A 14,896-nucleotide genomic window follows, 5' to 3' on the forward strand; every position below is an offset into this window, starting at 1 on the left:
ACTCTCTGACCTAGCTGTGAGGCGTCCTCATCCTCAGTCCACCACTGAATGACTCTCTGACCTAGCCGCGAGGCGTCCTCATCCTCTGTCCACAACTGAATTACTCTCTGACATAGCCGCGAGGTGTCCTCATCCTCTGTCCACCACTGAATGACTCTCTGACCTAGCTGTGAGGCGTCCTCATCCTCTGTCCATCACTGAATGACTCTCTGACCTAGCCGCGAGGCGTCCTCATCCTCTGTCCACCACTGAATGACTCTCTGACCTAGCCGCGAGGCGTCCTCATCCTCTGTCCACCACTGAATGACTCTCTGACCTAGCTGTGAGGCGTCCTCATCCTCTGTCCATCACTGAATGACTCTCTGACCTAGCCGCGAGGCGTCCTCATCCTCTGTCCATCACTGAATGACTCTCTGACCTAGCTGTGAGGCGTCCTCATCCTCTGTCCACCACTGAATAACTCTCTGACCTAGCTGTGAGGCGTCCTCATCCTCTGTCCATCACTGAATGACTCTCTGACCTAGCCGCGAGGCGTCCTCATCCTCTGTCCACCACTGAATGACTCTCTGACCTAGCCGCGAGGCGTCCTCATCCTCTGTCCACTACTGAATGACTCTCTGACCTAGCCGTGAGGCATCCTCATCCTCTGTCCACCACTGAATGACTCTCTGACCTAGCCGTGAGGCGTCCTCATCCTCTGTCCACCACTGGCTCAGAATATTAACACCCTGCCTCCCGAGTGGCTCAGTGGTCTAAGGTACGGCATCGCAGTGCTAGCTGTGCCACTAGAGATTCTGGGTTAAAATCCAGGCTCTGTCGCGACCGGGAGACCCAACAATTGGCCCAGCGTCTTCCAGGTTAGGGGAGGGTTTGGCCGGCAGGATTGTCCTTGTCCCATCTCGCACTAGCGACTCCTGTGGCGGGTCAGGCAAAGTGTGCGCTGACACGGTCGGCAGGTGTACGGTGTTTCCTCTTGACACATTGGTGCGGCTGGCTTCTGAGTTAAGTGGGCATTGTGTCAAGAAGCAGTGCGGTTTGGTTGGGTTGTGTTTCGGAGGACGCACGGCTCTCGACCTTCACCTCTCCCGTGTCCATACGGGTGGGACAAAACGATGCAACTACCAATTGGATACCACGACATTGGGGAGAAAATTAACACTCTCCTCCATCCCCTCCTCCCTCTCTCCTCCTCCTCCCACTCTCTCTCTCCTCCTCCACAGAACCAACTCGGACTCAGCTCTTCATACGAGTGCCATGAACCCCCAGGACCCCTTTGGCATGAACCAGCAGATGGGCAGAGGGCCCCCCCAGCGCAACGGTGAGAACACGCACACACAGCATCTGCACACATACAACTATCTGCACACACACGCATGCATACACATCGCATCTACACACACACTTTGCATCTGCACGTGCGCGAACAAACACCCTATTCCCTACACAGTGCACTTCTTCTGAACAGAGCCCAAAGAGATCGGCTATTTAACAGTAAATAAGGGAATTGTTTTCACCCCACAGTTAGCCACGATGATTAGCTAGACTGGTAAAATGGTTTACAGTTACCAATGGCTTCTACACTATTCTACTAGTGCTGCCGTGTCGATACCATGTCTCCAGTTTACCTTTTATCACCGTGACGCTTCTCCACTTTCTATGCGCATTCTGCAAGTTATGGAATGTATCAGATATGTGGAACTGGTTGGAGATTCTTGAGGAGAGGTTGTGCAATAACATTCATTGTAATCAATGTAAACAGATGGTGTAGGCAGGAAATAATTACAAATCTTTCTACAACATCTAAGGTTTATAAAACAATTGAGACCTTACTGAGACATTGTAGAACGATATGAAATGATTTCCTGTCTACACTGTCAGTGTGCCTTATTAAAATATCTAAGTGGTGAGAGAAGAGTTTGTCTGGTTGGTTGGAACAGTCCTGGGCCTGTAGAGACTCCTCTCTTTCACTCCTGTCTTCCTTTCCTCCATTCCTCTCTCCTCTGTGTCTGGATCTTTAGTTTTTCCCCTTTACCTTCACATCGCTACTTATTCTATCTCATCCTCTCTTCTTTCTCTTTACCCACCCTCACTTTCCTGTCTCTTTTCTTTCCATTCTCTCTCTCCTTCTGTTGTCTTTCTATCATCTCTCCCCTCTCTATCCCTCCATCTCTCCCTCCATTCCTCTCTCCCTCCATTCCTCTCTCCTCTCTCTTTTCTTTCCATTCTCTCTCTCCTTCTGTTGTCTTTCTATCATCTCTCCCCTCTCTATCCCTCCATCTCTCCCTCCATTCCTCTCTCCCTCCATTCCTCTCTCCTCTGTCTCTTTTCTTTCCATTCTCTCTCTCCTGTTGTCTTTCTATCATCTCTCCCCTCTCTATCCCTCCATCTCTCCCTCCATTCCTCTCTCCCTCCATTCCTCTCTCCTCTGTCTCTTTTCTTTCCATTCTCTCTCTCCTTCTGTTGTCTTTCTATCATCTCTCCCTCCATTCCTCTCTCCTCTCTCTTTTCTTTCCATTCTCTCTCCTTCTGTTGTCTTTCTATCATCTCTCCCTTCTATCCCTCCATCTCTCCCTCCATTCCTCTCTCCTCTGTCTCTTTTCTTTCCATTCTCTCTCTCCTTCTGTTGTCTTTCTATCATTTCTCCCCCCTCTATCCTTCCATCTCTCCCTCCATTCCTCTCTCGTCTGTGTGTATTTAAGATGTTCTCCCTTCCATCCATTCCTCCCCTTAACAGAGAGGGGTAAGAGTGACAGACAGTGGAATGTGTTGTGTTAATGCATTATCAGTGAGTGATGTCTTAATGTTGGAGAGAGAGACTTGGATAGGCTCCTACGGTCCCAGAATGGATTACCACTCTATTTGTTTAGCCAACAAGTTTAAACAGGATATTGGCAGGCGAGTCCAGCTGTGTATTGACAGGGGTGGGGTTCTATATTGAAAGGTAAGTATTTTTTTTTACTTCAATAGAGTGATCAGGGATGTGCAACTATAGTTTTCCTTCCGGAAAATACATTAGCGCAACACATTCAGCAGAAAATAGCTTTATTTTCATCAGATGACAACAGAAGTGCAACACTTTTTGGCTGGCAGCGACACGAGTAAATTAACTTACAATGATGATTTTTTTTTTTTTTTACTATGCATGGCCATGTTATTAATGTTTATCATAGAAATAATGTAGCCAGCTGCATTTCTTAATGTTTTGTTTAAAGTTAACCTTTAATTTTCCTGGAGAAAAGTAGGCTGGCTATACCAAGAGAAGTACCGGAGAAAAGTAGGCTGGCTATACCAAGAGAAGTACTGGAGAAAAGTAGGCTGGCTATACCAAGAGAAGTACTGGAGAAAAGTAGGCTGGCTATACCAAGAGAAGTACTGGAGAAAAGTAGGCTGGCTATACCAAGAGAAGTACCGGAGAAAAGTAGGCTGGCTATACCAAGAGAAGTACCGAAGAAAAGTAGGCTGGCTATACCAAGAGAAGTACCGGAGAAAAGTAGGCTGGCTATACCAAGAGAAGAACCGGAGAAAAGTAGGCTGGCTATACCAAGAGAAGTACTGGAGAAAAGTAGGCTGGCTATACCAAGAGAAGTACTGGAGAAAAGTAGGCTGGCTATACCAAGAGAAGTACTGGAGAAAAGTAGGCTGGCTATACCAAGAGAAGTACTGGAGAAAAGTAGGCTGGCTATACCAAGAGAAGTACTGGAGAAAAGTAGGCTGGCTATACCAAGAGAAGTACTGGAGAAAAGTCGGCTGGCTATACCAAGAGAAGTACCGGAGAAAAGTCGGCTGGCTATACCAAGAGAAGTACCGGAGAAAAGTAGGCTGGCTATACCAAGAGAAGAACCAGAGAAAAGTAGGCTGGCTATACCAAGAGAAGTACCGGAGAAAAGTAGGCTGGCTATACCAAGAGAAGTACTGGAGAAAAGTCGGCTGGCTATACCAAGAGAAGAACCAGAGAAAAGTAGGCTGGCTATACCAAGAGAAGTACTGGAGAAAAGTCGGCTGGCTATACCAAGAGAAGAACCAGAGAAAAGTAGGCTGGCTATACCAAGAGAAGAACCAGAGAAAAGTAGGCTGGCTATACCAAGAGAAGTACTGGAGAAAAGTAGGCTGGCTATACCAAGAGAAGTACCGGAGAAAAGTAGGCTGGCTATACCAAGAGAAGTACCGGAGAAAAGTAGGCTGGCTATACCAAGAGAAGTACCGGAGAAAAGTAGGCTGGCTATACCAAGAGAAGTACCGGAGAAAAGTAGGCTGGCTATACCAAGAGAAGTACCGGAGAAAAGTAGGCTGGCTATACCAAGAGAAGTACCGGAGAAAAGTAGCTACACATCAGTCAGAGCGCTGTCTGCTGATAGAATGATGGAGAAAAGTAGCTACACATCAGTCAGAGCGCTGTCTGCTGATAGAATGATGAAGAAAAGTAGCTACATTTTACATTTAAGTCATTTAGCAGACGCTCTTATCCAGAGCGACTTACAAATTGGTGCGTTCACCTTATGACATCCAGTGGAACAGCCACTTTACAATAGTGCATCTAAATCTTTTAAGGGGGGTGAGAAGGATTACTTTATCCTATCCTAGGTATTCCTTAAAGAGGTGGGGTTTCAGGTGTCTCCGGAAGGTGGTGATTGACTCCGCTGTCCTGGCGTCGTGAGGGAGTTTGTTCCACCATTGGGGGGCCAGAGCAGCGAACAGTTTTGACTGGGCTGAGCGGGAACTGAACTTCCTCAGTGGTAGGGAGGCGAGCAGGCCAGAGGTGGATGAACGCACTGCCCTTGTTTGGGTGTAGGGCCTGATCAGAGCCTGGAGGTACTGAGGTGCCGTTCCCCTCACAGCTCCGTAGGCAAGCACCATGGTCTTGTAGCGGATGCGAGCTTCAACTGGAAGCCAGTGGAGGGAGCGGAGGAGCGGGGTGACGTGAGAGAACTTGGGAAGGTTGAACACCAGACGGGCTGCGGCTAGCTACACATCAGTCAGAGCGCTGTCTGCTGATAGAATGATGAAGAAAAGTAGCTACACATCAGTCAGAGCGCTGTCTGCTGATAGAATGATGGAGAACAGTAGCTCCACATCAGTCAGAGTGATGTCTGCTGATAGAATGATGGAGAACAGTAGCTCCACATCAGTCAGAGCGCTGTCTGCTGATAGAATGATGGAGAAAAGTAGCTACACATCAGTCAGAGCGCTGTCTGCTGATATAATGATGAAGAAAAGTAGCTACACATCAGTCAGTGTGATGTCTGCTGATAGAATGATGGAGAACAGTAGCTCCACATCAGTCAGAGCGCTGTCTGCTGATAGAATGATGGAGAAAAGTAGCTACACATCAGTCAGAGCGCTGTCTGCTGATATAATGATGAAGAAAAGTAGCTACACATCAGTCAGTGTGATGTCTGCTGATAGAATGATGGAGAACAGTAGCTACACATCAGTCAGAGCGCTGTCTGCTGATAGAATGATGAAGAAAAGTAGCTACACATCAGTCAGAACGAACGCTGTCTGCTGATAGAATGATGAAGAAAAGTAGCTACACATCAGTCAGAGCGCTGTCTGCTGATAGAATGCCCGTTCGTGAATTCTCATCCGAGTGGAGAAGAGCAACTGAAGCACAAAATTTGTCTGATGCCGAGCAGAAATTACAAGAAACATTTTATAGTGTTTGCTTTCTGCTGTGTTTGAGAAGTCAAAGCCCTTTGGATGAGTTCAGCTGCCAGTGCTTGATTTCCTTGCGGTTTTTTGTCCTCTCCGTTCTTGGCCTGTATGCTCCTCACCCCTTTTCTCAGAACAGAGCAGGTAGGCCCATTGCCCTAGCGACTCCAGACTCCACACAGACACAGCGTGTACACATGCTGCTCCAGAGCCAGTACTGTTCTTCCTTCAGACAAGCATCTGTCAAAACTTTGCTCATTTGGACAATGTCTCGTTCACCTTTACTTGTAAATGTCCAAACTCACCAAAAATGACATGACATGACATTCGGTAGCTCCTACCTATTTATGTTTAACTTCATGAGCTGGATTGCCTGTCTTTGCAAAAACAAATTCTTTTCGTTTGCTCGTTAGCATATTTAGCTAGCAGTTTCTGTGGAAATTCGCTATTAAGTGTGCTAATTTTGTTAGCATTCTGGTGATAGATGCCCTTTTTTTGGGGGAGCCCCCTTGTGTTCTAAACCGGTAATATCGTAACTCCAAGGATTAGAGAAGGCTGGTAGGACTCCATGAAAATCTGGATACCGCCCAACCCTAGTCCAAATATGTATGACATCTTGAAATGAGGGGACTAGATGCATATAAAGTGCTTTTTATTTCCAAACAATAAAACAGATATGTATGAAAATACCCTCAAATAAAAGGTGACATTCTGTACTGTCGTCTCATAAAACATTTGATCTCAAATCCAAAATACTGGAGTATGGAGACAAATTAAAAGTTGTAGCCTTGTTGCCCAAATAAATAAGGAGGAGTGTATGGGACACCATTTGTTGTGAAGGGATATCATGACAGTGTGTGTGTGTGTGTGTGTGTGTGTGTGTGTGTGTGTGTGTGTGTGTGTGTGTGTGTGTGTGTGTGTCAAGATGCATAGGCCTACGTTTGTGTGTCCATGCCATGTGAAGACACAGCAGAGAGCGTAGGACAGATGGAGTGTAACTGACTACAGAGCAAGTAGAGACATGCCTTTCTGTAGTACTAGAGCAGTGTTTGTCTAATACCGGAGTTGGTTGAGATACACTTCTGGGTTGCTGGCAGTCATAGCCATATGTCGCTAGAATTCCCACTATTCCCATGGGGTTGAGGCTTAAGAATGGGCTGCGGCTTTAAAAAAATAAATCATTTAAAAACGTATTTCGATGACCTAGAAGATCACGACTAAACCCCAAAAGCCTTTAGGAGGGAGGGTCACTGCACTAAATGCACTGACTGTAAGTCGCTCTGGATAACAGCGCCTGACAAAAAATAGTATGGTAAATGATCAAATGCAAATACTTGGGAACTACTGGTGCAAACCGTAGCGGCTCACTGCTGCCCCTGCAGGTGAGTGAAGGGTGGTACGTTGCAGCGTACAAGTGTCCTATCAGGCCCAGAGGGCTTTTCACCTGTCAGGAGGGTTACAGTGAGACTCTGAGAGATGGTAAGCCAGTGTCTGATGACCAATCCCAACATCCATCCCGGCAGGCAGACAGACGTGAGTCAGGGCTATGCATGGGAACGTTCAGTAGTTGCGTTCCTTAGGCACCAAACATGGACTGAAATGAGGAAAGACTACGGTAACTGGATTTTGTAAGAAACACTCAATATTTTCTTGTTGCAAAACATTTTGCTACGTTGTGCCCTAATGAACACGACCCACGACAAGGGAACAACTCCAGTCTGCAGTGGATGCAGAGGGTATGCTGCTTTAAATCACTGATTGGTTTAGACCTGGGAACACGTATTTGTGAACTAGCCATCCAATCAGAAGGGGAAAAACTTGGACTATGGGCTTAAAGGACGGGAGTTTTGCACCTTAGAACTGATCCCAAACCAACATCTCATTGTCTTCTTCTGGTATATTTAATTATGTTGTGCTATCAGTACAAGCCTTGAGCTCAAATCCTTACTACAGTGATTCTGTCCCACAGTAAGAGTGGCGACGGCAGACAGACATTTTTTGTCCGGTCTCGTTTCACTCCGTGGCATCTCTCCAAGAGGTCTCTGTGACTGGTCACATTTGAGAGGAAATTAAGGCGACGTTGGACTCCCGCCCATTGCCTTCTCTCCATGCCGGTTGGCTAAGTGGAGAGCTGGGCATAAAGTTGTGGACCGTTCGAATAGAAATATGACATGTAGAACAAACATGCCTCTCTGATGTGAACAAGGAATCATGTTAACTGCTCTATTCATGACATTTCTATCTGAAACGGTCCACAACGTTTGTCTACTGAACGTGGTCCAGGTTCTTGAGAAAGGGGAAGAGGGAGACAATGGACAGAAGAAGAGGGAAAGAATGGGGGAGGACGATGGTAGGAAAAGAGGAAGAGAGAATGCAGGAAAGTAAAGAGAACAAGAAGGCAGAGGGAAAGAGACAGTTATTAGCGGCTTTGAGAGAGAGAGAATATGGCAGAAGGGTTAGAAGAGGGAGAGGCAGAGTGAACTAGGAAAAAAAGAGAAGTTAACAGAAAGTGGGGAGGATCGGACGCCTGGCAGCCAGCCTGCAGTGTGTGAGGAGAGCGGAAGAGGGTGAGAGTGAGTGAGAGTGAGGAAAAAGAAAGAGGTTCTGTTCTCAGTGGGAACTGATCTTTGTGGCGAGGGAAAAACAATGGTCCTCTCTTTATTCTCACTGGGACTGTGGTCACTTAGCCAATAATTCTTTTTTTACCCTCTTTCTTCCGCTCTCTCCCGCCACCCCCCTCTCCCGCCATCCCCCACCCCCTCTCTCTCTCCCGCCATCCCCCACCCCCCTCTCTCTCTCCCGCCACCCCCTCTCCCACCATCCCCCTTCCTCTCCCGCCATCCCCCTTCCTCTCCCGCCATCCCCCTCCCTCTCCCGCCATCCCCCTTCCTCTCCCGCCATCCCCCTTCCTCTCCCGCCATACCCCTCCCTCTCCCGCCATCCCTCTCCCGCCATCCCTCTTCCTCTCCCGCCATCCCTCAAACTCTCCCGCCATCCCCCTCCCTCTCCCGCCATCCCCCTCCCTCTCCCGCCATCCCCCTTCCTCTCCCGCCATCCCCCTTCCTCTCCCGCCCTCCCTCTCCCGCCATCCCCCTTCCTCTCCCGCCACCCCCTCCCACCCCCCCCCTCTCCCCCGCCATCCCCCACCCCCTCTCTCTCTCCCGCCATCCCCCTTCCTCTCCCACCATCCCCCTTCCTCTTCCACCCCCTCTCCCGCCATCCCCCTTCCTCTCCCGCCATCCCCCTTCCTCTCCCACCCCCCTCTCCCACCATCCCCTTCCTCTCCCACCCCCCTCTCCCACCATCCCCCTTCCTCTCCCGCCATCCCCCTTCCTCTCCCGCCATCCCCCTTCCTCTCCCGCCATCCCCCTTCCTCTCCCACCCCCCTCTCCCACCATCCCCCTTCCTCTCCTGCCATCCCCCTTCCTCTCCCGCCATCCCCCTTCCTCTCCCGCCATCCCCCTTCCTCCTCCCCCCCTCTCCCGCCATCCCCCTTCCTCTCCCGCCATCCCCCTTCCTCTCCCGCCATACCCCTCCCTCTCCCGACATCCCCCTTCCTCTCCCGCCATACCCCTCCCTCTCCCGCCATCCCTCTTCCTCTCCCGCCATCCCCCTTCCTCTCCCGCCATACCCCTCCCTCTCCCGCCATCCCCCTTCCTCTCTCCCCCCCCACCCACCATCCCTTTCCCGCCATCCCCTCCCTCTCCCGCCCTCCCTCTCCCGCCATCCCCCTTCCTCTCCCCCCTCTCCCACCATCCCTCTCCCGCCATCCCCCTTCCTCTCCCGCCATCCCCTCCCTCTCCCGCCATCCCCCTTCCTCTCCCGCCATCCCCCTTCCTCTCCCGCCATCCCCCTTCCTCTCCCACCCCCTCTCCCACCATCCCCCTTCCTCTCCCGCCATCCCCTTCCTCTCCCACCCCCCCTCTCCCACCATCCCCCTTCCTCTCCCGCCATCCCCCTTCCTCTCCCGCCATCCCCTGCCTCTCCCGCCATCCCCCTTCCTCCCCCCTCTCCCGCCATCCCCCTTCCTCTCCCGCCATCCCCCTTCCTCTCCCGCCATACCCCTCCCTCTCCCGCCCTTCCTCTCCCGCCATCCCCCTTCCTCTCCCACCATCCCCCTTCCTCTCCTGCCATCCCCCTTCCTCTCCCGCCATCCCCTTCCTCTCCCGCCATCCCCCTTCCTCCTCCCCCCTCCCTCTCCCACCATCCCCTTCCTCTCCCGCCATCCCCTTCCTCTCCCGCCATCCCCCTTCCTCTCCCGCCATACCCCTCCCTCTCCCGCCATCCCCCTTCCTCTCCCGCCATACCCCTCCCTCTCCCGCCATCCCTCTTCCTCTCCCGCCATCCCCCTTCCTCTCCCGCCATACCCCTCCCTCTCCCGCCATCCCCCTTCCTCTCCCGCCATCCCCCTTCCTCTCCCGCCATCCCCCTTCCTCCCCCCTCTCCCACCATCTCTCTCCCGCCATCCCCCTCCCTCTCCCGCCATCCCCCTCCCTCTCCCGCCATCCCCCTTCCTCTCCCGCCATCCCCCTTCCTCTCCCGCCATCCCCCTTCCTCTCCCACCATCCCTCTCCCGCCATCCCCCTTCCTCTCCCCGCCATCCCCTCCCTCTCCCGCCATCCCCCTCCCTCTCCCGCCATCCCCCTTCCTCTCCCGCCATCCCCTTCCTCTCCCACCATCCCCCTTCCTCTCCCGCCATCCCCCTTCCTCTCCCGCCATCCCCCTTCCTCTCCCACCCCCCTTCCTCTCCCACCCCCCCTCTCCCACCATCCCCCTTCCTCTCCCGCCATCCCCCTTCCTCTCCCGCCATCCCCCTTCCCCCCCCTCTCCCGCCATCCCCCTTCCTCTCCCACCCCCCTCCCACCATCCCCCTTCCTCTCCCGCCATCCCCCCTTCCTCTCCCCGCCATCCCCTTCCCCCCTCTCCCGCCATCCCCCTCCCTCTCCCGCCATCCCCTTCCTCTCCCGCCATCCCCTTCCCTCTCTCCCGCCATCCCCCTTCCTCTCCCGCCATACCCCTCCCTCTCCCGCCATCCCTCTTCCTCTCCCACCATCCCCCTTCCTCTCCCGCCATACCCCCCTCCCTCTCCCGCCATCCCCCTTCCTCTCCCGCCATACCCCTCCCTCTCCCGCCATCCCTCTTCCTCTCCCGCCATCCCCCTTCCTCCTCCTCCCCCCCTCTCCCACCATCCCTCTCCCGCCATCCCTCTTTCCTCTCCCGCCATCCCCCTTCCTCTCCCCACCATCCCCCCCTCCCGCCATCCCCCTCCCTCTCCCGCCATCCCCCTTCCTCTCCCGCCATCCCCCTTCCTCTCCGGCCATCCCCCTTCCTCTCCCGCCATTCCACCTCCTCTCCCGCCATCCCCCTCCCTCTCCCGCCATCCCCTTCCTCTCCCGCCATCCCCCTCCCTCTCCCGCCATCCCCCTTCCTCTCCGGCCATCCCCCTTCCTCTCCCGCCATTCCACCTCCTCTCCCGCCATCCCCCTCCCTCTCCTGCCATCCCCCTCTTTCCCAGGACTGAGATCACAACACACATTCTAGGGGTTCACCTTTTCTAACTTAAATCAGCAGGTTGTTACCGTACTACAGTACATAGTACTGTATATACTTTATTTATTTGACCCCAGTGAATCTATAGCTTTTTAGAAAAGACAACCGGAATTGATGTTGGACACAGGAGGCTGCTGAGGGGAAAACATAGTAATGGTCAGAACGGAGCAAATTGAATGGCATCAAACACCTGGAAACCATGGAAACCATGTGTTGGATGTATTTTATTACCATTCCACTGATTCCGCTCCAGTCATTACACAAGCCTGTTCTCCACAATTAAGGTGCCACCAACATCCTGAAATGTTGGACAATAATAAGAAGACTGTATAATATGATTCTTTGTCCTGAATGGCACCATATTCCCTACATAGTGCACTCGTTTTAATCTAAGCCTTATGGGCTTTGATCAAAGGTAGTGCACTACATAGGGGATAGGGTGCCATTTGGGAGTCGTAATATATAACATGATTCCAATGTTAAACCCAGCTGCCGTGTTTTAAGAAGTGGTAATATATTCATATTGAAGGTAAAATGCCTGCTGCTGATGTCCAAAGGGTTGATTATTTTGTCAGTGACGTGAACACAGTGGGCCGGATCTGAACAGCTGGTGAAAGTATGTGATTGTCTAATGTTCCTCTACTTTCTTCACCCCTTCCCTCTCTCCCCCTCCTTTCTCTTGCTCTCTCTCCTCTCCTTTATCTGATCTCTCTCTCTCCTGCGGGGGCCGGAGTGCAGCCAGTGTGAACGAGGCGGAGGTGGACGGCTCTGGAGATGGTGAGTTGAACCTCCTCCCCACTCTTCCTCATCCCTGATTCCATCTCTCCCAACACAAGTGTAGAAGAGGCTTCTGCTGCCCCCTAGCTCCCACACCCCTAGATCTCTGGCCATAATGTGTGTGTGACGGGGCTTGCCACTGGATGTGTTGCTGCCTGGTATATGTACAGATGTGTCAGCGTACAAGACGTGCTTCATTCACAGCATCGTTGACCTTTACTACCCAATACCTGAATGGACACACACACTGCCTAGGCATCCTGCATGCAGATCCCCTGAGTCATTGTGTCTCAAAATGCATGGTATCGTGCTCCGTGCACGGGAGGGTCGGAGTATGCGTCCAAATCAAAGTAGGTGAAATGGCGCATGGAGGGCACTTCTCAAATGCCTACTCTATTTGTACATATTTTGAAGCATGCATCGATGCAAGCTTCAAAGAAAAATGATGCAACCACGTAAAAAATGATGCAACATTTCTTGAAATTAATGTCGGCCATTATTTGAGCTGAAGCGAGAGAAAATACACTCCGACTTCAGAATTAAATGTTGCCTATTCACATCTCATATGTTGCCTGACGACAATATTTAATCTTGATATGTTAATAAATACATGCTGTGTTAATTCTGGCATGTTTACCTGGCTCGTAAGCCCATAATAAGTCAATAGGGCTAATTACTAGTACTGTTAGCTAGGCACATAGTCACAAAGAATTGTTAGCTACCCATGAAGAATTTAGGTCATTTTTGCCTGTTTAACTAGCTGTCTAACTAGATTATTATGATTCACATATCTATCTGATAATTAGGAGGAAAAACATTTGCTTTGTGTATATCTTGGAAGAAGGTTCAGTGAATGGGGAGGTGCAGCGTGAGGTAATACAGTAGGGGGAGTGCGAGTGCTCATCAAATGTAATGTGTTATGCATTCTCCGTACTCGTCCTCACAAGAACGTACTCAAGAGAACGTGGTCGGAGAATGCACGCGGAGTATGAGAGTGTGGAGCACGGTAGTATGTAAAAAAATAATTAAACATTGTGCCCGAACACTTGATAACCTCTAGTCTAGATTGATCTGCAGTCTTTTGATCTTTCAGTAGGTGTGAATAACTAGAGATCTGTGTGAGGAGTTGATTATCTCTAATCTCTCTTTCTCCCCCTCCTCCTTTCTCCAGTGTTCTCCTTCCCATCCCTGTCTAATGAGGAGGGTCTGATGGGTGTCAGCAAGCCCCTTCCCAAGCAACTGTGGGAGGCCAAGAAGGTGTGTGTGCATGACGAGTGTGTCATTTCTCTTTGGTTGGAGAGAGGGACACGGGGGGTTGATTAAGACATAATGACAGACATGGAAGCCTTTTGGGATGAGATCATGCTGATGGGAAAAGCTGCAGTACTAATGAAGACATGCTTCCAATACACATCATTCTGCCTCATGTTCTAGAACCATAACACTTAGACTGTTGACTGAATATTCCAGTAGTTAGATTAGTCATTTTGAGATTCCATCACTCTTTTTGCTTTTGATCAGTTTAATCACCTGATTGTTTCTCTATTATAGGTTCAATCCCTCTCATCACGGCCCAAATCCTGTGAAGTGCCTGGAATCAAGTGAGTCTTCAGGATCCATCTTCCATCCACTCATACAGGGCACTATGTTTAAACAACAATCAGTCATCATTATGAGCCAAGTTGTTTGTGATTCTCAATGACAGATGTCTGAGAGGGAGAAAGACTGGGATGTGATCCATATATTGTGTGTGTGTGTGTGTGTGTGTCAACATTGTGGATGTGCGTGTCAACATAGTCTGTCAACATTGTGTGTGTATGTGTCAACATTGTTGATGTCTGTATCAACATATTCTTTCAACATTGTGTGTGTTTGTTGGGTCTAGCAGTGCAGTACAGTGGGCTGCTGGTCACTACTATAGAGCAGTGAGTCAGTTATCTCACTGAGGGCTTGAATGAACAGGGATGCAAATGTTCACTTGCTGGTACATTTAAAGGGGAAGTCCACTCACAAACATGGTTTTCCACATACAAATATTACTTCTCACCAATGCTATTATTGATAACATTTTTTTTTTGTATATTTCACTTAGAATATGTGGACAACTACAAATACTTAGGTGTCTGGTGAGACTGTAAACTCTCCTTCCAGACTCACATTAAGCATCTCCAATCCAAAATTAAATCTAGAATCGGCTTCCTATTTCGCAACAAAGCATCCTTCACTCATGCTGCCAAACATACCCTCGTAAAACTGACCATCCTACTGATCCTCGACTTCAGGCGATGTCATTTACAAAATAGCCTCCAACACTCTATTCAACAAATTGGATGCAGTCTATCACAGTCCCATCCGTTTTGTCACCAAGGCCCCATATATTACCCACCACTGCGACCTTCATACTTGTCGCCAAACCCACTGACTCCAGGTCATCTACAAGTCTCTGCTAGGTAAAGCCCCGCCTTATCTCAGCTCACTGGTCACCATAGCAGCACCCACTCATAGCACGCGCTCCAGCAGGTATATCTCACTGGTCACCCCCAAAGCCAATTCTTCCTTTGGCCGCCTCTCCTTCCAGTTCTCTGCTGCCAATGACTGGAACGAACTGCAAAAATATCTGAAGCTGGAGACTCTTACCTCCCTCACTAGCAACAGCTGTCAGAGCAGATCACTGCACCTGTACATAGCTCATCTGTAAATAGCCTATCCAATCTACCTCATCCCCATACTGTATTTATTTATTTATTTATTTGTCTTGCTCCTTTGCACCCCAGTATCTCTACTTGCACATTCATCTTCTGCACATCCTACCATTCCAGTGTTTAATTGCTATATTGTAATTACTTTGCCACCATGGCCTATTTATTTCCTTACCTCTCTTATCCTACCTCATTTGCACATGCTGTATGTAGATTTTTCT

General features: G+C 50.2%; 1 protein-coding gene across 4 annotated transcripts in view; it reads left to right on the forward strand.

Moving 5' to 3' along the window:
• Nucleotides 1-14,896, forward strand: part of crtc3 (CREB regulated transcription coactivator 3) — a 91,565-nt gene that overhangs the window by 58,557 nt on the left and 18,112 nt on the right. For all 4 annotated transcript variants that reach the window (XM_065012173.1, XM_065012175.1, XM_065012174.1 and 1 more), the window contains 4 exons: nucleotides 1,221-1,318; nucleotides 11,938-11,976; nucleotides 13,148-13,233; nucleotides 13,528-13,577. In XM_065012173.1, coding sequence (XP_064868245.1) covers nucleotides 1,221-1,318; nucleotides 11,938-11,976; nucleotides 13,148-13,233; nucleotides 13,528-13,577 — 273 coding nt within the window. The remainder of the gene's footprint in view (nucleotides 1-1,220; nucleotides 1,319-11,937; nucleotides 11,977-13,147; nucleotides 13,234-13,527; nucleotides 13,578-14,896) is intronic.

The sequence above is a fragment of the Oncorhynchus nerka genome, linkage group LG27 (genome assembly GCF_034236695.1).
Source record: "Oncorhynchus nerka isolate Pitt River linkage group LG27, Oner_Uvic_2.0, whole genome shotgun sequence".
NCBI classification, from domain to species: Eukaryota; Metazoa; Chordata; class Actinopteri; order Salmoniformes; family Salmonidae; genus Oncorhynchus; species Oncorhynchus nerka.